At 48.1% G+C, this 26,766-nt stretch overlaps 1 protein-coding gene across 3 annotated transcripts in view; it reads right to left on the bottom strand.

The window, feature by feature from the left end:
- Positions 1-26,766, bottom strand: part of PDCD11 (programmed cell death 11) — a 627,216-nt gene that overhangs the window by 525,175 nt on the left and 75,275 nt on the right. For 2 of the 3 annotated variants that reach the window (XM_078643694.1, XM_078643696.1), the window contains exons 7-9: positions 4,465-4,649; positions 2,899-3,003; positions 1,828-2,034 (exon numbers count right to left, since the gene is read on the bottom strand). In XM_078643694.1, coding sequence (XP_078499820.1) covers positions 1,828-2,034; positions 2,899-3,003; positions 4,465-4,649 — 497 coding nt within the window. The remainder of the gene's footprint in view (positions 1-1,827; positions 2,035-2,898; positions 3,004-4,464; positions 4,650-26,766) is intronic. The other variant, XM_078643695.1, reaches the window with a different exon arrangement.

The raw sequence follows: 26,766 nt of genomic DNA, 5'->3' as shown, positions 1-26,766 counted from the left end.
CGGGACATGCCTTGGTAGAAAATGTAAATTTTGGTATAGATACAAAGTGCATAGGAAAACCGTCAGGCTGACATGCAGGAACTCGCCTATTCAATGTTATGCGTATTTACAGTGTCGGCCGTTCACACAGAGTATCCACGCAGGTAGAATGGGTGTTGGCACTTCCTGGATGGTTGTATCCATGGCTACGGTAACATCACTCCTCTCGTAGTCCTTCTAGCAGTGTTATTCAATTCGTAGCGTGCTTTCATTGAAAACACTTATATGTGCCCTCAGTGCAAAGCCCTTTCCCTGGCATGTATGTGGAGACACCGATTTAACCTTGTTTCATATTTGTGAAGATTATTTCACAGTTTTAGGGTGACGGCTACGATTTTAGATTTCCTTGTCACATAAAGCAATATATTTACAGCTCACACGTAATTCTAGCGTTTTACTTGTCTATAGCTATACTAACACGGCCATGACAATACTTTGCACAGACACGGAAGGCTTGGTGTAGCTCCAGCAGGGGGCAGTGTGAGCACAGCTTTAAAGACCTTAGCTCGCACAGCCGGTGAGGCAGCAGCAGAACTCAACAACCTCAGGCCTCGGAGCAGCGCGCTCTAAAACGCACGAGCATCACAGAGAAGCATGTCACAGAGACGCCGAATCATAAGGAAGGATGTGAGCGGTCGTCCAGCAACCGCATCACAAAGCAGCATGTCACGGGGGAGAGAGCAGCAACGCGGACCAAGATCACCGCCGCACAGCAGCATCGTTACAAAACAGCATCACAGAGGAGAGCAGCACCACTGCGGACCAAGAACCTCATTACACAGCAGCATCGTCACAAAACAGCACCCCAAAGCGGCATTTTAAAAAAAACTGCTTCACAGAGAAGAGCAGCAGAACTCGGACCAAGATCCTCATTACACAGCAACATCGTCACAAAACAGCACCCCAAAGCGGACCAGATTCGGGGGCGTTCCCGGCTTTCGGCTGACGTCGCGTGACGTCGGCAAAAGCCAAAGAATCTCGGGAACGCCCCCGAATCTGGTCCGGCATTGACGGACAGGCCCCTCGTCCAATGGCTAGGCTCCATTTATGGAGCCAGCCAATGAATGACGAGGGCCGACCCAAAGCCACACTACAGTTCTCATCAGGTTTTCGCCTGCGCGAAAAAGATGCGCAGAGCGCATCTTTTCGCCAGGCAAAACCTAAAAAGGCACATATTTCCAAGCAGAGCTGCAAGTTTGAACTCCCTTCCTGAAAAATTATTTGAAGCTAAAATGAACCTACCACCTCACAAAACAGACAATTAAGACTGGTGGGTTGAAACAAGGAAAGTGAACACCACTCAAAAAAGAAAAGAAGAACATATAGAAATTAGTACTCAATCTGCCTTTAAAATCAAGAGAAAGTCTGCACAGAAACTGGGAATACTGACGAAGCAATGGAAGGATGTACCAACACAGGGAACAAATTCTGAGAATATGGCCACACATTTTTAAACTTACAAAGGCAATCTGGTTCTTGGCATTTAATGCCATTAGTACAAAGAATTGTGAGCAGGATGCAACAGAATGACAGTCTATAAAACATTTAAATACTAAAAGCAATAAACTAATATTGATTGCTAAACTAACTGTAAAAGCAGTAAAGTGAAAAAAGCACATATAGGTAAGTAATATTATAAACTGAAATTCACACTTGAGTGGTTCTTTTAAGAGAGATTTTCCTACTATAAACTACTAGACCTCCCACGTAACAGAAATAAAAGCACAAGAAAGCATTTATTTCAGGTGCATGCAATATTGGGTTGTCACAAGTTAAAGGTATCCTTACATGTGCAAATGCCAAAATCCCACCATCCAACTCAAAAAGGGCCCCAGATTTCTTGTGGAAGTATTTCACCGGACAGTGCTCCACCACATCGCCAATCCGTTCACTAGAAAGTTGTCGCAAAGAGTTCCCAGGCTGCAGGAATGGCTGGCGTAGGGTCAATCCAATGACCTTGGTCTCTGGGTGGACGTAAATAATGCATGCTTTTACCTGAGAAGAGAAAACCCAATGCATCAGTTGCCAGCATTCTTCAATGCGGATGGGGACTGATGGCAGCAAAATCTGTGTCTTATAGAAGGCGCCTTTCAGGGGGTTCTTCATTTTTAAATTTATCACTTTTTTATTTTCTAGACAGAGCCTCTTGTGCAAAAGGTGTTTGCATTTGAAACCCCTCTCATTCGGTAAATCAGATGGTTTGCGAATTCTAAAACCCTTTTTTAAATGTTCTAAACCCATTTAACGATTCAAAAGTAATTTTCCGAATTGTTAGATGGGTTTAAGAAACCACCATGGCTCGCTATTTGGATTGGGCACATTAAGGAAAAATTTGCTGCATATAATGAAAAAATGAAATAAAAAAAATGTAAAGATTGCTTTCTTAAAACCAATCAGACACTGTGATCTACTGACTCCAGCAGGCCACCATCCCTGTGATTGTGACCTATCATAGTGGACTGCAGCTTACAACCTACCTCAGGAATATCGATGAGGTATGTCGAATTGCGACCCACTACGATTTTGCATTTTAGAATAGACTCATTAGTACATAGGTCAATTTGCAAAATACCAATCCATTCATTAGAAGTCGCTGTGCAAATCGTGACCACTTTTACCGAATCTATTTTAGCACATTCAAAAAAAGACATTGCAAATAGCGAATCGTTAAGTGCCACAATTTACAATTTCTTATTTCAAATCTTTGTACATGAGGACCTTAATAAAAGAATTGCTGATATGAAGGGCAAACTAATTATTGAACTGTTTGTGCTTTCAAGAAATAGGATAAGCAAGGTTATAAACTAGATTAAATAAAGGTTTGCTGATTTGTCATAGCAAGTCATTTTCCTCACTCACCATTTGATCCTTCTGGTATGCACTGGATCTCTGCGGATCTAAGTGCAGAAAGTCAACAGTCCCAATGAAAGACAGGAAGGATAGAGTTATTCCATCAGGGGTCACCTAAAACAAATATGAAAATTATCTTAGAGAAGAAATATTAGCTTGCCATCACAAGTGAAATCTTTTTTTAAAAACTTAATTACATTTTTGATTATTCAACAAACATTCTCGTAGTTAGGTACTAAATACACAGCTACGCACAATTGTAACTGGGGAACAATTAACAAACAAGTTATATATAACAATGCATGCTCAAATTATGACACAAAAAAAAATATTACTAAGGATGGCCTCATTCCAACTACTCATAACAGCAGACTATTTTTCCAGCCCACATTGCCCAATACATTTACTGTTAACTATTGCTAACTCACCAGTTGCATCACTATATATTTAGCGGGTACATGATCCAGCGACTTCTATATGCTGTGGTTTGATCAATAATCCGCTAAGAAGCAAGGAACGAGAACCTGCAATGGTAGGGTTAGAAGTATGCATTCCCGCATGTGATGCGTTGCAAGGTGTTATAGGGGTATACAGCCATCAGCATCTGTGAAGGTAGCCAGGACTTACATCCAATAGTCAGCAATGTGTTTTACACTTTTTATAGACTCCCCTCAATCCCTCAGCTCATATGGCAGCACCCTTGAACATAGCCCAGTTCTTCAACTCTCTTTTCCACCTACTGCTGGGTGGTCCTTCTGGTGACTGTCAATGTCGTGCTACGAACTTGCGGGCAATGACTGGGACAAGACAAAACACAAACTACATCTTGACCATACAAATATATACACACCGCCAATAAGCAATTTAGGCAATTTGTTTCTAAAATATATGACTCACTTTAAAAAGAAGTTGTACAATATTTAATTAGGGGATGACAAATTCAGGAAGCTTTGTACAGTGTAATTTATTGTTCAGATCTCCAAAAAGGAGAAACAAAAAGATCAAGTTAAAAGGCTGGTGCTCAGTGCAAACCTCATGGAGACTTGTAACTTATGAAACTCTTATTGCAAGCTTTTTCTTTAGCCCATGACCAAGAACTCTGGTCTTCAGAACTGATGAGGAAACATACTGCTTCAAAAGAAGGTAGCTAAGTACCCTGGAATTTAGAATGACACCTCCCTTGCACTTTCCATGGGAACCCTCATGCGTCGGCAACAGACTTCAGCCACTGCACGGACTCATTCAAATAAGTTAATGGTTAATTTACATTGCCTTGTGTTAATGAGGAAGTGAGGCCTGATACGTAGATGGAGGAATCTGATCACAGAAAAATACAGTGCATCAGTAATGACATTTCAGATGCTAATCTATCAGTGGGAAATTGATTAGACGATGAGGCACAGTATGCAATTAGGATTGTGGTGCATCAAAACATATTTCATAGCCCACATTCGTAGGCGTAATCCAGCAATGACCAGAAACAAAGATGGCAACTAGAAACAAGGATAAAAATTGAATTATTAAAGTTCAGTTTTGAAATTGTTTTCTACATACCATTGGCAGAAACATAGTTACCTTTTGGATTTTGCTTTTGACAACCAGCCCTGGCAATAGGTTCTGCGGAGTCCATTTCTGTTCTGTGGTTGCTAGAGCGGCCATCACATCTGACTGATTGACAGACAGACAGACAATCCTCCCACTGTCCTTTACTTCATCTATCAAACAATTCAGATACTGTCCAATTTTCAGCTCACTTCCTACTAAAAAAAATAATATATACAATGTAACATTCATTTCACTAGCAAATAATCATTTTCTGTTGGTGGCAAGTTTGCATTTTGTCCTATACAAAGAGAGGAGGCAAGGATCAAAAGCATGCAAACTTACAAAACGAAATTCCATTCACCTTCTCATGAGGCAACTTTTTAAAAGTTGAACTGATTAGCGATTTAAATTACGGTGATGGATTGCATGCATGAGTACGGCTTCCAGACAGAAGAAACTTTGGTAAGCATGCATAGTGAACACACTATTTATGTACAATCATGAATAAAATGTTTTGGCCTCTTACGTCGTTCATGAAATATTATGTACACTGGAAATGTTGAAGAAGCAGTGGATACATTTGGGCTGTCCAATGATAACATAATTTTTTCCCATAGCCCTGCTTCACACAAAATGTGTAAGTTGCATTCACATTAGTATTCAATACAGAACTGCACAATGGACCATACCTGTATGCCATTGTCAACACTTCAAAAGGTACAGATTTTTATCCTGAAATTACTCTGTCACACACCCATCCATCAGTGGCATGCTTACCACCAAAAGGAAATTAAGTTTGGAACTGAAGGGAAGAGTTGAGCTGATGCCATGACAGAAGAATTAAGGGAATGGCAGAATTGAGCATGCCAGGCCAAAGTAAATTCTTCAACCTCAGCACTTGTGTTCTTCCAATCAGACATCATACAAGCAGACGTAAGCACCAGAATACTGCAAGATGAAGCGCAGTACCTGGTTTTACCAAACTAACACATTTTAGAGGTTCTAGATTGAATACAAATCCTATCACTCATTTCAACTTTCCATAATTGTAAGGCATGATGATATACTTTTTTTCCAGTATGGCAAAAAAAAAAAAAAAAAAGGAAACAAGAAGTCTGACAGAATGTGCCCATTTTGTGAGGCAAAATGGAAAAAGAAGTCTGTGCATCAACATCAAAGCAAAGAAATACACTGGCATTGGTTTCAATTTTAGAGTGGTACATTAACGCACCAGAAGTGAAACTGAGTTTAATAGAGCGATTACAGTGTGAATTAAATGTTTGCTAGGGGGGGGGGGGGGGGGTGTTGCGCGCACAGCGACCTAAGATGGCCGCCTGCTGATCCTGCCTGCCGCCTCGCCTGCTGATCCTGCCTGCCGCCTCACCTGCTGCTCCTGCCTGCCGATTCCATCGCCCCCCAGCACCCCCGAGCGGCCCAGCCACAGCTGAGCCGGCCGCTCGCCACTTTTTCCCGCCGCTGGCCCCCTGCGGCCCCGCCCACCACCGGCCCATTGGCCCAGCCGCTCGGCCAGCCCAGCAGACCCGCCCTCCCGTCCCCCTTCTTATGACGCCCCCTGAGCGACCGCGCAGCGGACGCGCGCAGCGGGAGCACCGATTGAGCGCTGAAGGTGCGCCAAAGGTAAGCCCGTCTACGCCCGTCCGCGCCTGGACCGCGCCCAGTGCCAGGACCCCTGGCCCCCACCGACGGAAGCCGACCCACCGGACCTACAACGCCACCGAACTCAACGCACTCAACTCCGGCCGAACCCCGGGCTGCTACCGAGCCACACCGAGACGCACCCACGGATCCTTCAGCTGCCACTCCTGCAAGTTCACCTGCAACCGGACCCACGCCACACCAGCACCCACCAAGCCGAACACCAGCACCACCCACCTGAAGTGCATCCTGATCAACACCCGCTCCGTCCACAGACACGCCGTTGAGCTCTGGAACCTGCTCGACACCACAGCCCCTGACGTCGCCTTCCTCACGGAAACCTGGATGAACGACTCCTCAGCGCCCGACATCGCCATCGCCATCCCAGAGGGTTACAAGATCACCCGAAGAGACCGCGACAACCAGACTGGAGGAGGCCTCGCCATCATCTACAGGGACACCATCCGCATCAAGACCAACACCGACGACACCCTGACAACCGCCGAACACCTGCACTTCCAGATCCACACGGACCCCAAAACCACCCTCAGAGGCACCCTGATCTACCGACCCCCGGGACCACGCACACAATTCAGCGAGGACATCGCCGACTTAATCAGCCCGCACGCCCTCCCCTCCGCCGACTACATCCTCCTGGGGGACATCAACTTCCACCTGGAGAACAACAACGACCGCAACACCATCACCCTGCTCGACAACCTCGCCAACCTCAGTCTCAAGCAGCTGGTGTCCACCCCCACCCACCTCGCCGGACACACACTCGACGCCGTCTTCTCATCCAGCAAAGACATCACCTTCAGCCACACCACCGGACTACACTGGACGGACCACAGCTGCGTCCACTTCACCTTCAGAAGAACGACGATCCACCACCACCAGCAACAGGTCGCTCGAAGAAGCTGGAACAAGATCACAGCCGACCAGCTCGCCGCTTCCCTGAGCCAGCACCCTCCCGCCAGCTCAGCGAACCCAAGCCAGGCCGCCGACAACCTCACGAAGTGGATCAGCAACTGCGCGGACGAACTCGCCCCACTGAGGACCCCGCCCAACCGACCCGGCAGCAAGAAGGCCTCATGGTTCACCGACGAACTCATGAGTTCCAAGAAGAACTGCCGAGCCCTCGAGAAAGACTGGAGAAGGGAACCAACTCCGGACAACATGACCACCCTCAAGCTTGCCACCCGAAAGCACCACCAACTGATCCGCGCCACCAAGAAAACTGCATTCAAGGACCGGCTGGACAACAACGCACACAACTGCAAGGAACTCTTCAACATCGTGAAAGAGCTCTCCAACCCCAACGCCGGAAACAACAACATCACCCCTTCGCAAGACCTCTGCAATTCCCTCGCCTCCTACTTCCACAACAAGATCGCGGACATACACAACAGCTTCAGCACTCAACCGACGCAGGCCACGACCGAACCACCGCCCCCCACCACCACCCTCCGCGCCTGGACTCCGATCAGCACCGAAGACACCGTCCGCATGATGAACTCCATCCACTCCGGATCTCCAACCGACCCGTGCCCTCACCACGTCTTCAACAAGGCTGACGCTGTCATCGCACCCCACCTGCGGGACATCATCAACACCTCCTTCGACACCGCCACCTTCCCGGAGAGCTGGAAGCACGCCGAACTCAGCGCCCTACTCAAGAAACCTACAGCGGACCCCACCGAACTCAAGAATTACCGCCCCATCTCGCTCCTCCCGTTTCCAGCCAAAGTCATCGAGAAGATCGTCAACAAACAGCTGGCCACCTTCCTCGAGACAAATGGATCCCTCGACCCCTCACAGTCTGGCTTCCGAGCCAACCACAGCACCGAGACCGCCCTCATCGCTGCCACTGATGACATCCGATCCCTGATGGACAACGGAGAAACAGCGGCCCTCATCCTCCTAGACCTCTCCGCGGCTTTCGACACTGTCTGCCACCGCACCCTAGTGCAGCGCCTCAGCAACGTCGGAATCCATGAGAAGGCACTGGAATGGATCATCTCCTTCCTCGACGGAAGAACACAGAGTCCGGCTACCACCGTACAAGTCAGAGGCCACCGAAGTCATCTGCGGCGTCCCTCAAGGATCCTCGCTGAGCCCCTCCCTCTTCAACGTCTACATGAGCCCCCTCGCGGCCATCGCACGCCAACACAACCTCAACATCATCTCCTACGCCGACGACACCCAGCTGATTCTCTCCCTCACCAACGACCCTGCCACCGCCAGAGCCAACCTTCACGAAGGGATGAAAGACGTAGCCGAGTGGATGACAACCAGCCGCCTGAAACTGAACTCAGACAAGACGGAAGTCCTCATCCTGGGCTCCTCGCCCTCCGCCTGGGACGACTCCTGGTGGCCCCCCGCCCTGGGCACCGCACCCAAACCGACAGACCACGCACGCAACCTGGGCTTCATCCTGGACTCCTCCCTCTCCATGACCAGACAAGTCAACGCCGTCTCCTCGTCCTGTTTCAACATCCTGCGCATGCTACGTAAGATCTTCAGGTGGATCCCCACCGAGACCAGGAAGACGGTCACCCAGGCCCTCGTCACCAGCCGTCTGGACTACGGCAACGCCCTCTACGCCAGAACCACCGCCAAGCTCCAGAAGAGACTCCAGCGTATCCAGAACGCCTCGGCGAGACTCATCCTCGACGTCCCCAGACGAAGCCACATCTCCAGACACCTGAGAGACCTGCACTGGCTCCCGATCAACAAAAGAATCACCTTCCGGCTCCTCACCCACGCACACAAAGCCCTACACAACCAAGGCCCAGGATACCTCAACAGCCGCCTCAACTTCTACGTTCCCAAACGCCACCTCCGATCGACCAACCACGCCCTCGCCGCCGTCCCCCGCATCCGAAGAGCGACAACAGGAGGAAGGTCCTTCTCCTACCTGGCCGCCAAGACCTGGAACTCCCTTCCGACCCACCTCGGCATGACCCAGGACCACCTCTCCTTCAGGAAGAAGCTCAAGACCTGGCTGTTCGAGCAGTAGCAGCACCCCCCCCAGCGCCTTGAGACCCTCCGGGTGAGTAGTGCGCTCTATAAATGTCTTTGATTGATAGCGAGAAGGCTCCGCATCGCGCTGGACTTCGTACCTTTCTCGGAGCAGTTCTGCTGCTCTTTTTCAGAATATGCTGGCATCCTTTTGAATCTGAATGCTGGCGTTCCAGAGGGTGCCGTTTCCTGAATTTGCCTTTGAGGGAAGAGATTATTTTGTGCAGGTGACCTCTATGCTGCCTGACGGCTGCCATTTTTTTTTCTTCTCTGTCGGTTTTCTCTTCAGGCTTGTCCACACTATGTCTCTGGCTACATTATTTCAATGCTTGCTGAATGTTTTGTGCATCTTTTCTTCATGAATGATGTTTTGCTGTGGGAGGTCCTCAGTTTTGTCGATTTTGCCACTTCTTCTGAGGTACTTTGCCCTCTATCCTGTGTGGTCTCACTACTTTTTCTACACTCTCTCTACCACACTTCATGGGTAGGGGCAAACGACTACTACATTACGCCAAAAAATTGGATTTGAATGCTCCAGCTTATTGTGGGACCAGCGTCACTACTTTTAACACATTTTCCTGTTTATCTGGGCTATCGTCACACGGAGACTGTCCCACTCTTGGAGCGAGTCCCATCACCATGTCGTCTAAAGTGCTGTTCCCTTCGACCACCGGCAAGAGACAAACAGGATCCTCCTTCTCCCCCTAAATAATCTTCTCTGGTTTCCTTAGACATGGTTTGGGAGGAACTACGTGCCCTCCAACCCTTTATTGAGGAAACCAATTGTCGCCTACAAACGTTGGACAATAAATGGTCTTCCATGGAGTCCCACATCACTGTGGTGGAACATCAACTTAATGAAGTGCAGGATTCATCTGCTAAAATGTCCACGTTGGAGAAGGAAATTTTACAGCTAAAAAGGGCGATTTGGAAAACAGAAATCATCGTAATAATTTACGTATTTATGGTCTTCCTGAGGGACCTGAAGGTGATGATCCCGTCACACACTTTGCATCTTTCTTGCCACAACTTCTGGGTCTCCCTTCTACAACCAAACGGAATCTACAACAAGCCTGGGTCCTCATCTTTTTTCCTCATCTGCACCTTCTAATCCTCGTTGAATAATTATTTTATATTTGAAATTCACTGATCTTCTGCTGGTACTAAACGCCGCTAAATTCAAAAAGAATCTTTCCTGGCATGGCACCAAAGTATTTACTTCCCAGGATTTTTCTTCAATGACTGCCAAATGAAGGAAGGAGTTTCTGGATCCTTGTCGGGCACTTTGTTCCTTAGGTGCAAGATATGGCTTGTTCCATCCCTGCCGCTGCAAGGTCACCTTTCTTAAAAAGACTTCCACCTTTGAGGACCCAGCCGACCTCCGCAGATTTATCCAATCTCATTCTACTACTTCAATGGAGACTGTTCCTTCTTCCTCTGGATTTTAACTGTCGTATTTCTTCTGTTGTACTACTACATCGAAGTTACTGTTATAGTTTCTACTTTTTGGCCTCCATTCTTCTTCTGGCTCTATTTTGCATAATCCGTTGTTTCTTTTTACAGGTTAACTGTTTATCTCACTCCTCCTCATATTCCTGCTCTTGTTTATTGACATCCTGTTGCAGTATGTTGCCCCTTTTTGGGTGGGCTGTTTCCATTGTTCATTGCCACCTCATCCTTTTTCTTGTTCCATTACCTTGAGTGAAACTGCTACTCCTTCTGGATCTTGACTGTAGTGCTCCTGTTATACTATTACATTATACTTGTTGGTATGGGGGCGTGGCTTGAATGGCGGCCTGAGCAGACGTGGCGAGCGGCCGGGTGTCGTGCCCCGGCGGCGTTCTGACCCCGAGCCATCATACCAGTTCTGGCCGACTGGAGGCCCGGAGGTGCCCGCGGCACGCAGCGGTAAGCGGGAGGCACTTGGGAGGCGCTCGCGGCTTGGGCCGGGAAGCAGCAGATCGAGGCCCAGGCTCCGGGCCTACATCAGACAGCAGCAGCGCCCCGGGGCGGGAACCGGAGCCACCGCTGCAGCAGGGCAGCCCCGCTGAGCCAACGCGGGGTTGCGGAGAACTGCGGAGGAGCTGTGAGGTGCCGGGGAGTGGTCGGCGGAGCACAGCTAGCACCAGACTGAGCCCCGGGCGTGGGGCCTAGCACCTCTAGTGGGCGGGAGGCCAGCCGCCTCAAGCTCATGCGGCGGCCTACAAGAAGGCCCGAAGATACCTGCAGTGGCGGTGGCGGCCTGAGTCCCGGGCCAGACTCGATCACCGCGTGCCCCGCCCCGGCCCCCAGCAAGCAGAACCGGACCCCTGAGACAGGCGGCGATAATTGGCACCACCGTAAGCGGCGCAATCAAAGCCTTGGGGGAAATAGCGCAGAGGAGTGAAAGACAGGCACCCCAGCGTTTGCGGCCAGAGGCCTCGGAAGGCCAGACAGTCAAAGCACCAGGGCGGGTGCCATCGCAGCTGCAGCACGAGCCCGGGCCCCCCTGAGCGGGACACAAGGAGGACCGGCCCGCACTTATTGAGACGTGCGCTGGCAGGCAAGCTCGGGATCGCTGGGATACCGGCTGGAGGGAGCGCCGGGTGGGGACAACGCGAACGATGCCGAAGAGGCCTCACAGAGAGCTGCCCCGGGGTACAGAGTCACCCGAGCCACCCCAGCTGACGGTGGGCCACTCAAGATGCCTGGTGGGGGAACTGAACAGGTAATAACATGGCGGCCGGGGCGCGCAGAGGAGGCCGTACGATAACTGACTTGCTGATAAAAGGCGCCCCTAAAAACGTGAAGAGCTCGCCCCCCCCCCCCTGCGACGATGAAGGACTCGGCGGGGCTGGAAGACAGGGGAGCTCCCATCACAAAGGCGTTCTTGGAGGGCCTTTTCAACTCCCTCAGGGAAGACTTTCACACGCTGAAACCAGAAATGGCGGGAGAATTTCGCGAAGTGCGCAGAGAGGTAGATGGGCTTGGAGAACGTGTGGCTGCGGTGGAGGAGGCAGACCAAACCAGAAACGAAGAAATCGTGCAACTTCAACAAGTGGTGATCAGCCTTCGCGACCAACAAGTCGACCTGCAGGTTCACACAGAGGACTTAGAGAACCGCTCCCGCAGAAATAACATACGGATTCGGGGCGTGCCATCCCAAACAGAGGGGTCTGATGTCTCGCTCTTCCTACAAGGTCTGTTTCGGGAGGTCCTGGGAGAACAGGACGATTTTCTCATCCGCATTGACAGGGCGCACAGGGTAGGCCAGGCGCACAGGGTAGGCCAGGCGCGCCGAGCCCCGGCCCGCCCCTAGCATTTCTACCAGACTTTCCCCTAAAAGAAAGAATCCTACAAGAGGCACGCCAGAAACAGCCCTTCCACTACTGTGGCGCCCCAGTGGCGCTGTACCAAGATCTGTCGGCAATTACTTTGCAAAAGAGGAAGACCTTCAAACCGGTCACCATGTTCCTGAAGGACAAAGGGATCCCCTATTCCTGGGGACACCCTTTCAGACTAATCTTCAAGTGGAACGGGACACTACAGCAACTCAGGTCATTCCGGGACACGTGCACCTTGATGGGCATTGATCCAGGCGAGGATGCTTTGACCGACGACGAGGCAGCTCCACGATACTCACAAAATAGCACACCCCACACATCGCGGGATGGTTGGGAACGAGTGCGCCGCAGGCGTTCCCCCAAAACGTCTCACAAACCGGACCCGACAACGATGGCGCAGGAGCAGGCGTCGGCGGTCCATGAGGTCTCCAAAGACACAGCGTCAGAGGCCTGACCTGGCGATGGACATAGCAAGTGTGGGGGTGTCTTTTGCATTACCTTTGCATAAGGGCTGGGGGACGGGACTGGGGGCTGACCGGGTCGCCTTGGCCATTTCCTCCTCTAATTCGTGACTCTACCACAGGCCTAGACTGTGCTGAATAGGCCTGGGACTATGATTGCCAGTTGGGTGTTCGTAGTTGGGGTTAGGGAGGGCGTTGTTGAGGGAGGGGGCAGGGGGAGAGGAGAGGGTGGGGGGGCTGGGGGGGTACGGTTTTGGGAGGTTGGGAGGGATGGGACGGGGAGGGTGGGTGGGGGCGAGGGGAGGGAAGGGGGAAGGGGGGATAAAGGGGGGATGGAGGGGGTGGGACACATGGGGGTTGGGGGTAACTGGGGTCCTTTTTGGGAGTTGGGGTGGGGGGATGGTTGTTGTGGGAGGGCACCCCTTGTCCACCTATTACTGTTGCCTTCCATTTTTCCTATTTATCATTTGTACATCACTCACAGCTTCAGAAGCCACCCTGATTACCGATGCCACATACCAAGCTTAAAGTTCTCTCCCTGAACGTGAGGGGCCTCAACAACCCCATTAAGCACCGAGCGGTTTTATCCCTCTTGGAGCACTCAGCAGCTGACATTTTCCTCTTACAGGAGACACACCTCCTTCCCAAGGACCAACACAGACTTAAATCGCGTGCTTTTCCTACACAGCTTTTTTCATCCTCCTCTAATAAAGTAGCAGGGGTAGCCATATTGGTGTCCAGGTCGTTCACAGGGAAAGTTTTACAGCGGGAGGCAGAACTTAAGGGGAGGCATCTGGTACATCGCTTCCTAATAGCAGGTCAGACACTAATAGTGGGTTCAGTCTATGCGCCTAATGAAGGGCAGGAAACATTTCTCAAGACAGCATTAGCAGCAGCCACTGCAAACTCGGAGCGCCGGCTCCTATTGGGGAGCGACCTTAACTTAGTTCTTCATAACCCAGCAGTTCGCTCATGCCAGAGATGGGGTCAGGTTGGGGCCCTCTCTAAGGCCGGACAAGCTTACCTCCATGATCTCGGCCTTACTGACCTAAGCACCGCCTATACTTACCACTCCGGGGCCCACAAGTCATATGCTAGGCTGGACTACTTCTTATGCACCTCCCCATTGGTAGCGCAAGCGCTGGAGGTGGACATCTTGCCGGCTTCGCTATCCGACCATTCCCCGGTGGTGGCCACATTCCTCTTACCGGCAACACCCTCTCTGCAACAACACTGGCGCCTCAGAGAGGCCCTGCTTCAGACCCCCTCAATGGTGGATCGAATTAAAGCTACTTTCACGCAATTCCTGACCCACAATCACAATACAGACACCTCACGGGCCACCCAGTGGGCGACCTTGAAAGCGGTCCTGCGCAGCGAGTTTATCTCTATAGCCGTGGCCAATAATAGGGAAAGAGCGCAGAAAAGGGCTGAAATTACACAACGAGTGTCGGAACTGGAGCAAATGCACCAGCGCACCGGGGTAGCACTGGCATGGCGGCAATTATGCGCCGAGAGGAAAATGCTGGCTGCTTTAGACCAGGACGCCGCGGAATATGCCGCTTTACGCCTTAAGCGGGCGTATTACTCGGGAGGGGACCGATGTGGTCGGCTCTTAGCGAGCAGACTGCGTGAACAGAGACAACGGCGAGGGGTGCAGGCCATACAGACTGAGACGGGAGACCTCGTTGCTGACAACACGGCGATAGCGGAGGCCTTTGGGGAATTCTACAAATCCCTCTATACTGGGGGCCTAGGACCTACAGGCTGGTCAGACCTACTTACAAGGGGCATGTCTCCCATCCCTGACTTCGACTCAGGCAGACTTCCTAGATAGACCCACTGGCCTGGAGGAGGTGATATCGGCGATCTCCAGCTTGAAACTTGGGAAATCCCCGGGTCCGGATGGCTACCCAGCCAGCTTTTACAAGACGTTCTGCCACCAAGTGGGCCCCCTCCTACGGGACCTTTTCAATTTCTTTGATAAGCTTGGTGCGATCCCCGCGGAACTCCTAGAGGCGTCAATCTCAGTCATTCCAAAGCCAGGCAGAGACACCACCCGTTGCGGATCGTATGGTCCGATCTCGCTATTGAATATCGACTTCAAACTCTACACGGGTATACTGGCGAGCAGACTGGCCCCCTACATGCAACAACTAGTGGAACCGGACCAAGCGGGGTTTATACCCCAGCGACAGACCAGTGGTAACACCAGGCGCGTCCTTCACCTCATCGAAGCAGGATCCCGCGCCCGTTCGGATTGTATGCTACTCAAGATCGACGCTGAAAAAGCATTCGATAGGGTACACTGGCCCTACTTGGAACACGTCCTACGGCATTTTGGCCTTGGGGAGGTCCTTTGCACCCGTATCCTGAACTGCTATGGACAGCCTAACGCCACGGTGCGCAACAATGGGCATACCTCGTCACGATTCCCGATCGGAAGGGGGACCAGGCAGGGGTGCCCCCTCTTTCCCATTTTGTTTGCCCTCTACATGGAACCGCTAGCGCAACGGGTCAGGCAGCACGCCCTCATCAAGTGCATTAAGTTTGGTGGGGACATCCACAAAATTAGTCTCTATGCAGACGACGTTTTGCTCTCCCTTACCGAGCCTGTGCAATCGCTACAGGCGCTTTTTATTGAACTCCATAGCTTTGCGCTTGCCTCTGGGTTCAAAACCAATACGGAGAACGATCGCCCTTAATATCTCTCTATCGCCTGATACCTTCTCCGAAGTACGAGAAGAGCACGATGTACAGTGGTCCGATTCCACAGTCCCCTATTTAGGAGTCCTCCTGGGCCCCACTATTCCGGCTACGGTAGAAGCAAATTATGCCAGACTCCGTACACAGCTTCGAGAGGAACTCCGAAGATGGAAATGACACTCCCTCTCCTGGTTGGTGAGGATAGCCGCCACCAAAATGACCCTGCTACCGCAGATTCTTTATCTGTTCCAAACCCTCCCCCTGCGACCACCACGGGGCTGGATTCAACAGATGCAGTCCGAACTGGCGCGCTACGTATGGCAGGGTCGTCGACCGCGCTTCAAACAAGACATTGCAGTCCTCCCACCGGGACACGTCGGGGTCCCAGATCTCCAACTCTACTTTTACGCGGCACAGCTCTGAAGCCTGGTGGAATGGTATCAGCTGGAGTCCAGCAAACACTGGCTCTTCCAGGATCAAGCAGTGGCGGGTAGGCCCTTACAGGGGATCCCCTTCCTCCCCAGATGCCACCGACCGCCCAACCTCTACGCCTCCTATATCACAGGCACGGTTATGAAAGTGTGGGACCGCGTCGCAACCAAACATGACCTGTCTTCCTTCCCCTCCCCTTTGACACCGCTCTTTGACAACCCCGACTTTACCCCGGGCCTCGACCCGAAAGCATTTGCAAACTGGCGCCGCTCGCCCTGAAGGGCGCTTGGACACCTGTTCAATCTGAAAGGAATCCTCTCCTTTCCACAGCTGAAAGAGGATTACGGCATTCCAGAAGAAGACAGATTAGCTTATCTGCAGGTTCGACACTGAGCACTTCACCCTGACATCAAACCCGGAGCGCAACGGCACCTCACCCCCTATGAGAAAGGGCTTGTTACCCGTACCTCCGAGAAGAAACTGATCTCGGACTTGTATCAGCACCTCCTTCTCACAAACATACACACATATAACGCAGGCAGATGTCGCTGGGAGAAGGAACTTGGCAGGACACACACACACAAAGAATGGTGTGTGATATCACAGGGAACGACACTCCGCATACCACACCGGGCTGACGGAAACCCTAACCAAGGTGGCCACGTATTGGTACCTCACGCCCGTACCCCTTCATCAAGCTAACCCCCACATTAGCGACCGCTGTTGGCGAGGCTGCGGGGCACTGGGCACACTGGAACACCTACTTTGGAGCTGTGATCGCATACAGGGATACTGGGACACGATAATAGATGATATAGATTCCCACTTGGACACCCAACTCCCCCGGTTCCCTGCTTACATCCTGCTGGGGCTACCCAACACCCTGATGTATCCCCTGAAGTCCCGGAGGGGCCGCCTAATAGCGATTGCATTGGGGGCGGCCACACAAAATATCTTAGTACACTGGAGAACCCAACAGGCCCCCCCCCCCCACACAGGCTGGTTGCACAGGTTATGGATGGTGCTTGGCATGGAGAAGCTGTCCCTGGTACAGGCTGGAAGGGGAGACTAATTCCCTGAATTGTGGCGCCCCTTCTTAACGCTGCTTACAGGGGAGTTCCGTGAATTGAGCGGTCACAGATACTTACGCCTTCTCAGGCTGGCTGACACTCCCATTCCGGAACAGAAGGCATCCAAGGGCGCACGACATCGCAAGTGTTGATTCTCATCCCCATGCTCCCTATTTCTTTTTGACTACAATGGCCCTTTTTGGTTGTTTTCTCTTTTCCCTTTTTGTTAGGTGGACGAGGGGGGGGGGGGGAGGGGTACGGTACATACTCCATTGTTTATAAGGACATATGCAGCCTGCATTGATGTCCTGCACCAGCGGGCGCTGATTGTATTCATCTCTCTTGCATTGACATTTGCCTGGCTAGACCTGTTTAACAGCACATGGCCATATTGTTTGGATTTTTGTGAAAACTCAAAAGATTTAAACCATACTTGTTGGTATAGTTTAGGTTATTGGACCCCATTGTTCTGTTTTGTTTTGTTTATTTACATAATTCATGGTTTCCTTTTACAGGTGCATTGAACTTCATTATGCTTCTCTCCATGTTTCCACTCCAGATCGTATTTATTTTATTCATGTCCTGGTGTGGTGTGGTGTGTTGTCCTTTGTTGAGTTTGCTGTCTCCGCTGTCCCTTGCCGCCTCTCATACTTTCCCTTTGCTCCCTGTAAGGTACGTATTACAGTTGTCGTTTTGACATTCACTGTGTTCTTTTGCTCCTACTTTTTCTTCCCTCCTTACAATATTAATTTTCGTTTTTCCCTTATTTGACCAGCATATTTCTTCTTTTTGCTGGTTTCTCTATGTTCTTCCATTTTTATTCCTTTATCTTTTACTTCACTTTTTTATTACTGCATATTTTGTTCTTTATGAATTTTTATGGCTTTACAATCAGAGTTATTTCCTGGAATGTGAAAGGTTTTATTAACACTATTAAGAGACAGAGAATATTATCACATCTTGCCTCTTATAACCCTAATTTGGTTCTTTTACAAGAGACCCACCTTACAGCAGCTGAGGCATTAAAACTAAAGAGAGGTTGGGTGGGTTCAGTTTTATTCTCCCCTTATTCTAATAAGAAAAATGGTGTTATAATTGTATGTCATAAGAAATTGAACTGTGCAATTATTTCGCAAGAGACTGATACAGAGGGTAGATGGTTGTTAGCTAATTTGTTAATTAATAACGTTTATTTAACGTTTTTTAATGTTTATGGCCCTACTCATCCTAATTGTTCCTTTTGGCCTTTGGTTACACAGAAATGTATTCAGTTTAGCGATGATTATTTTATACTAGGATGTGATTACAATCAAGTTGTTGACCCCTTTCTTGACTGCCAATCTCAGGTTCGCTTCACTCCTCACAAATCGCATAAACATTTTCTTGATACTATCTCCCAATCACACCTCGTTGACTCTTGGAGACTCTCTCATTCAGATTCTCTTGACTTCTCTTTCTTTTCTCCTCCTCACAACTCTCTTTCTCGTCTAGATTATATTTTTCTCTCTCAATCTTTATCTCAAAACCTGTCATCCTCTTTTATTGAACCCATCGTTATCTCAGACCATGCCCCAATTATAACTAATCTTGATTTACTCCCACCCCGTCCCAGGTGCTCCTGTTGGCGCTTCAATAACTCTTCTTCTTGACCCTCTTTTTTCTTCATAATAATATCTTTATTTGGATATAAAATATCCTTAAAAGAATACATCAAAAACACCAAATACACATTGTTAAAAAAGAAAAAGGGAAGCGCGACATAAAAACAATGATTAGATAAGAACTTCCAAATTACAATAGAGAGCTTCAATAGCATACGAGTGATAAAAAAAAACATGATGTGCAAAGCAGCAATGTCAACATGGTATTAAAACACAGAGAGATTGTGGTGCTGCCAATTAGCAATGTTGAGCTAATGGATACAATCTAGTGTTCAACAAATAGCAGCAGGTTATTAAAAAGTGCAGTCGGATGGAGACGATTTTAGCAGCATCAGATAAAGTGCAATTTAGTGTAGACTGATCCTTAAAAGAAAGAGCATTGGCAGGCCCTTCTGGTTACTGAGTGAAATTACGGTATGCATAACGTATAAAAGTTGTAAGGCCTATATTTAAAGCTGTATTTTCAGGAGTCAGAGTTGCGATAATTGCCTGTCTGCAGGTCTGGATTCCCAACCTATTCCACTCGGTTTTCAGTTTACGTCTACGCTGTGACATAAGAGCGGGGCAGAGACATACTACATGCTCCAAGGTTTCAGCCGTCTTGCCACACCCTCTGCACAATAAATCCTCTGAAGTGCGGCGCCAAGAGGGTAAATCTTTTAGAAATTGCCAGTCACCCAATCTGACAGCCATGAAGCTAAGTTTTAAATAGAGGGGGTAAGTGCAGGACAGGTAGGAGGCGGGAGATAACCGCCTGTAGGAATTCATTGTTGCCCATGCATGTCTGCGTTTAGCCAAGTGAGCTTTGTCAATGATTAGGGACCTCATTCGGATACGCTTCTTAATGCGGTTTTTAAATACTGTCTTGCTGGGATTGAGGTCCCATAGGTCGCCCGCTGACATTTGCTGGATGGAATCCTTTAAAAAACGGCCGTAAGAGCCACCTGGGTTTTTCTGAGAGATGTCTAACCACACTAATGACTCCAGTGAGCCTGTATCTGCTTGCCTGAGTTTGTGGCAAAGATTTAAATAAGTGCCAGTGTTGGAAATTTCATAGTTTAATAGACCCAATTCTAATCTGATCTGTGCGGCAGAGGCGGTTTTAGGCATGTGGAGGACTTTTTTTATAAATTTTGGTCACATGCTGGTTTAAATTAGTATTTAATTTTCCCCTAAAGATCTCAATGCCATACGACAGTCGGCCCGATTTTTGCTCTCATAACTTCCAATAGTGGGGATAGACTAGGACAAGACAGTTTTTTTTGAAAGCTTAGAGAGATTCGCCTGAAGGTTCATGGCTTTTACTGAAATTTCACTACGCTGTTTGACAAAGTTACACCTGGAGTCAAAGTTGACCCCTAAATATTTATATGTATTTCCTGTTGTAAGGCTCATATTGTTGTATAGTCATCCGCCACTGAGGTTACGTTTTCTACCGAAGATAACCATTTGGGTTTTCTTTAGATTAACTTCTAAGGTATTCATGGTGGTATAGCTATGTAGTTTATTTAATAGCCTTTGCAGCCCTACCCGCGTAAGACTGAAAAGAACCAGGTCATCGGCGTATAAAAGGTTACTTATTGTCACACCTCCCATCTTGGGTGGGTGGCTGTTTGTTTCTTCTAGGGTGGCTGGCAAGTCTGCTATAAACAAGTTAAAAAGAAGTGGGGCCAGCACACATCCCTGTTTGACACCTCTAGTTGTCATGATTTTCCGAGAGAGATGTGTGCCGGTCCCCAACTTCACTTGTACCCATGTGCCCGAGTGCAGTTGGATAATCACCTCCAGGAGTTTGGCTGGGATCCCCCATTTTTTTAGCTTTTCCCATAGAGCAGCCCTGGGGACCCGATCGAAGGCGGATTTAAAGTCTACAAAACAGCTCAAAACAGCCACGGATGTAGTAAGTACTTTATCAACAATTATAGACAATGTCAGAAGGTTGGTCAAAGTGCCGGAGTTTGCGGTGAAGCCAGTTTGATTCATTGGAATCAAATTATTCTGCTCTGCCCAGGATCGCAGCTCCACCAATAAAATACCTGCGTAATGCTTTGCCTCAATATCTAAAAGGGCAATTAATCTGTAATTGCTTGGAGAGGCATGAGAACCTGACTTATAAATCGGATGGATTATTGCACCTCGCCAAGAGTCCGGTATGGTTGAACTTCTGAGTGCAAAGTTGAAGAGATTAGTTAAGTATCCCGACCAAAGGTTTGTATTTGATTTAAACAAAATCTGTGGTAGGCCATTTGGGCCCAGTGCTCCGTCTGATCTTGCTTTCAATAATACTTTGGTGACCATTTCTTGGGTGATCTGCAGGTCTTCACTTCGAGATTCCAATCACTCAGAGGGCCTGCTCCAGCTCTTACTCTGGCTTATTTTCATCGGGTTAAGAGCACATGTGTCTATAGCAGCTGTTCCCTCTGTGGCCCTAAAGTGGTCAGTCAGGAAAGCGGACCAGTCGGCTTCAGCAAGGTTTGCCGCCCAAGGCTGAATGAACTAGAGTTATGACGATTGATTAAGGCCCAAAATTTTCTTGAGTTGCGATTTTTGCTCTCCTATAGTAGTTTGCACCAGAATTGACCTAGGTGAAGTCGTTTATCTTTTAGTAGAGCATGCCCAAATGATTTTTGGGCTGTTTTGTACGCATTCAAGAGCTCGCTGTTCCCTGGGAATTTCTTGAGAGTGCGCAAGGCATTATTTCTGGACTTCTTCAGTGCCCTAGTTTGACTTGAGATTGAAAACTGATGACTGGAAGAAGCCTTATGGGAATATTGTTTGGCTGGAAAGAGGCTTATCAGTTGGGAACAGAAGATTGACCATGTGACAGTGGGAGAGGCCACCAGGTCCGTGCCCCCTGTTGTAAAGTCCAAGCATGCCTTCATGACGTTGGAGCAGATGTCTTCACTCCATCTTAAACGTTTTAGATTTTCAGTGTAAGTTCCTGTGCATGTTGTTGAGGCAGATTTATGAAGCACTGGCTGTACATTAAGGGTAACGACTTGCGGGCGGTGGTCGCTTTCCGATTGAGGATGAATGCTATAATTGCCCAAGTGTTGGAACAGGGCTCAATTACAGGTGGTATAACAAGATAGGAGTGTTTGCGGCCATTTGTCCAAGACCACTTTGGTGGAGTGTCGTTCGTAGATCTACCATTCACTACCATCTTTTGTAACTTTTACTAACAATTTTCTTTATCTAAACAGTGTCCCTTCTTCCTCCCCCCATATTTTATGGGATTCCTTTAAGGCTACCGCGAGAGGTTTCATTATAGATTTTGTTTAAAAAACAAAAAGAAACGCTTTCTTCAACAACATAAAGCTACCCTGACGCATATTAAGTCCTTAGAGCATAGATTTTATACTTCATTGGCGGATTCAGTCCTCCCAGCTTTGATACGTGCAAAATTAGCATTTAATAAACTATGATTGATAATGCAACTTAAATTCTTCTCAGTAGTAGTGCTCGTTATTATGGTGGTCGAAATAAAGTTGGGAAACTTCTAGCAAACTATCTTAAAACCTTTAAAGACCGTACTCTGATTGATTCCATTTATTCTTCCGATGATTCCCTCCTTCACAAACATCAGAACATTCTTAATGAATTTAAACTGTTTTATAAGGATCTTTACACCTCAGAATCTCCTTTTTCCAGTTCCCTTATTCAATCCCTCAATCCTTATCATCAATTTTGATAATTTTCTATCCCCATCTAATTCTTACCTTAGTCTTTCAGATCTTTAAACAGACTTATCTATACATGAATTATCCTCTGCTTTAAACGTTTAAAGAAAGTGAAAACTCATGGCCCAGATGGTTTTTCAGTTGAACTTTATTTACATTTTTCTCACTTATTACTTCCTAAGCTTTTAAATCTTTTCTACTCATCCTCTCTCTCCGGTAAAACAGAAGGTACTTTTCAAGAGGCCACAATTTGCCGCATACATAAGGAGGGACGAGACCCTATGTCTTGTAAAAATCGGCCGATTTCCCTGGTCAATGTCGACTATAAGCTATTTGCCAAAGCACTCGCTTTAAGTTTAGACCCTCTTATGCCTCATTTGGTCGGTAAGAAGCAGTGCGGCTTTGTCAAGGGCAGATTGATTTCAGATAATTCCTGTCTTTTTCTTAATGGTTTTAACAAAATTCCTTCCCGCTCCACATCTTTAGCGACCATTTCTGTTGACGCTGATAAAACATTTGATAGAGTTGAATGGTCCTTCTTATTTGCAGCCTTGAAATGGCATGGTGTTGGTCTCAGATTGATTTCACTTATTTCTTTATTATATTCTGCCCCCAGAGCCTTGGTACTTGTCAATGGTTGAGTTTCATCCTATTTTCACCTTCAACGGGGAGTCCGTATGGGCTGCCCCCTCTCCCCCCTTCTTTTTGTCCTAGCTCTTAAACCCTTCTTGTCTGCAATCCGTAATAATAATTCTATATCTGTTTTTTTTGTCTCGCCTAGCAGCGCGCAAGTGTTGCACAGGATGGGACCTCTTGCAATCGATGAGCACTTTGCCTAAAAGCGTGCACATTTTGCATTGCTTTCTATTACAACGCGTGCATGTTTGTCCTAGCTCTTAAACCCTTCTTGTCTGCAATCCGTAATAATAATTCTATATCTGTTTTTTTTGTCTCGCCTAGCAGCGCGCAAGTGTTGCACAGGATGGGACCTCTTGCAATCGATGAGCACTTTGCCTAAAAGCGTGCACATTTTGCATTGCTTTCTATTACAACGCGTGCATGTTTGGCGTTTCCCTTGTGTAAGCAAGCATAGGCGTCATCTGTTAGTAATTATCTTGAAAACAGGTGGTGCCCCTGCTCGCTCCCGCAAGTGAAATGCTGTGTGTGTCTGGTCCCCATACACCTCCCCTCCACGCCACCTCCTCACTTTAGCCCCCAGCCTGCCCATTTTTCCCAGTGGGTACAGTTAACACCATCCCCGCTGACGAAGTGTGTTGTTGACAACGCCAATGTAACACTAACCGCCTATCTGCCCATGTGGTCACGGTGCACTGGGTTTCCATGAGGAGTTCCTCTGCCCTGTTAGGCTAGTGCTGCTCGCACCCACGGCTGGTTTCATGTGGTACACGTAGCAGCACTTTGATTTGCTCCTTATAGAAGCTTTCCTGCTTCATGAATCTTATTTTAAGCCTTTATGTGGCTACAAGCCTCAAATTTGTATTTGCATCTTTGCCCGTTCATGGCCTCTAGGACGCAAGTGCAGGCACCACTTGGCAGCGAGAGGCCCTGGGCGGCCATGGGAGCAGAGAGGCCATTATTCCTAAACAGGAAGTGTCTCTGTGCGCTGGGCCCTTCTTTGTGTCTGCCCAGGGGAAGACAACAGGTTGCTTATTCTGTGCTGATAAAAGAGGCGCATGTTCGTTTTCTGTCTCCTGGGAGGGAGGGATAGGACCATTGGATGAAATGCCTGCTGCGTGCTGCTGTCCACAAACACACAGACTTTTGTTACAAAAGAAGATCGGTAGTGGTGTATCCAAAAGGAAAAGACCGCACATACACTGTTGATAGTCCAGTTGTAACCAGTACTGGAATAATTATAGATCTTTAGTTTAGAAGACGGAGTGCTACATAGACCACTGTCCTCCACTACCAAGAGAGACTAATGACAATCGAAGATTGGCAAGATACAACTGAAAAGAAGGGGTCAAAAAGAGCACATTCCTAACGGACATATGTACATTAACAGACTAATAGGTCTCCTAGTTGTTTCACAGTATATGAAGATTATCCAATAATATCAACATTTGGACATGACAAACAAGCAGAAAAGTTCAAATTGTCATATTCTTTATTAGGAAATCCATAGGAGTAGACTTGACAAGAAACAGCCGACACGTGTTTCGTCAGTACTGCAGATCAGTACTATGACTTTTTCAAGGCTAAGCGAAGCGAACTAGTCACGGCGTATCCCAAATTAGAGCATGTCCACGTTGCAAGAGTTAAAAGTCAGGAACCATAGCAAAAAAGGATTCAAGACGATCATGTAACTTCAAGGAACTGAAGTCCAAATGTTCGAAGTCAGATCGTTCAAGGTAATAGCTTTCAGGTCAATGCACCAAAGGCATTCGATCTGAATGTGGTGGCACGGCCAGGGAGAATTGTACTTTGTGAAGCAGAGTCCTGTCCTGTGGTCACGTCCGCTGGATGTAGAAAGGTTGGGGCCTCCTTGACAAGTACCGAAATCGTCCGATCTGTGTGGGCAGCAGGCCTGGAGACGCTCGATCCGGTCTGTGTCTGACTCAGATCGAATGCCTTTGGTGCATTGACCTGAAAGCTATTACCTTGAACGATCTGACTTCGAACATTTGGACTTCAGTTTCTTGAAGTTACATGATCGTCTTGAATCCTTTTTTGCTATGGTTCCTGACTTTTAACTCTTGCAACGTGGACATCCTCTAATTTGGGATACGCCGTGACTAGTTTGCTTCGCTTAGCCTTGAAAAAGTCATAGTACTGATCTGCAGTACTGACGAAACACGTGTCGGCTGTTTCTTGTCAAGTCTACTCCTATGGATTTCCCAATAAAGAATATGACAATTTGAACTTTTCTGCTAGTTTGTCATGTCCAAATGTTGATATTATTGGATAATCTTCATATACTGTGAAACAACTAGGAGACCTATTAGTCTGTTAATGTACATATGTCCGTTAGGAATGTGCTCTTTTTGACCCCTTCTTTTCACACAGACTTTTGTGTTGTTGTCGGGGTTTGTTTCATGGCGACTGATGCCCAGGCCGCAGGTCTGATAGTTTATTGTGTACATCAACGAAGCATGTGTCTGTCAGTCCTGACGTGTAACCGCCAACCAGATGCAGGACTTTCCACTACATTCTTTCAACTCCCTGACAACCTCCTCAATGTCTCCTTGGCTCCACAAGGCGCTACAAAATTTAGACTGAAGCGCAAACCATACACCATTCAGTCTCAGGGGTTGGTCCACTGTATTTTTTTATTTCGCCCGATGCACTCGTGCCATCGGAAAAGGATTTGTCCTGCCTGAGTGTTTTTTGCCCTGGCCCCACAAAAACATCCGAAAGGCTCATTGGGAAGAAAAACCATCAGGGCGCGCATTAACGAATAGTTTCTTACCTGTCGGTGTAGTTTTGCAGCTTGAAGATCTTTCTGGATTCACTATGCTGTGCATTATTCCGCGGTCTAGTGGTTGGGTCCAGAATCGTAGTCTTTTCTTTCTTTTTTTTCGAAGCCCAGGTGGGCCTCGACGTCCTACCTTTTGGTGTACTTCCTGTGACGTCGGCACGCTTCCTGCGGAAGCTCCCACCTTTGGGCGCCATCTTCAGATTCTTTTTTCTTGTTTTTGTGTTCTGTTTGCGAATCCTTTGGTAATGTTCTCTATTTCTATTTCAAGCAAGTGATTTTTCTGCATTGTCCTTCAAGGTGTCTGTTTCTGTATTGTCCTTGTATTACCACCTGCTTCTCCAGCCTCATCTTTCTGGCGGAGGTGGGTGGGTTCGCTAGTGAATCCAGAAAGATCTTCAAGCTGCAAAACTACACCGACAGGTAAGAAACCGTTCGTTTTGCATGGTGAATCTTTCTTGATTCACTTTGCTGTGCATAGACTTTGTAGCGGTTTGTTATGTTTGTGGTGGCTGGGTGGAAGATGCACGTTGGTTGTTGAATATATGTTGAAGCACCTTCTGTCCTACTTCTGTCCTACTTCTGTCCTACTTGTGCTTCCTTGTTCATTTGTATATCCACACAGAAGTGCTTAGTGAATGTGTGCACTGAAGCCCATGTTGCCGCCAGGCATATGTCTTGAATGGGTGTGTTAGCCAGGAAGGCTATTGTTGCTCCTTTTTTCCTGGTAGAGTGGGCCCGTGCCCCTTCTGCTAGTTCTTGGTCTGCCTGTCTGTGGCAGAATTGTATAGTTTGTGCGATCCATCGTGCGATAGTTCCCTTTGTTACTGGTCTACCCAGGAAACTGCTTGCGAAGGATACAAAGAACTGCTTTGTTTTCCTG

This window comes from Lissotriton helveticus, chromosome 5_1, assembly GCF_964261635.1.
Source record: "Lissotriton helveticus chromosome 5_1, aLisHel1.1, whole genome shotgun sequence".
In the NCBI taxonomy this organism is placed as follows: domain Eukaryota; kingdom Metazoa; phylum Chordata; class Amphibia; order Caudata; family Salamandridae; genus Lissotriton; species Lissotriton helveticus.
The sequence above is the reverse complement of the archived record's forward strand: the minus strand, read 5'-3'. Positions and strand labels throughout refer to the sequence as shown.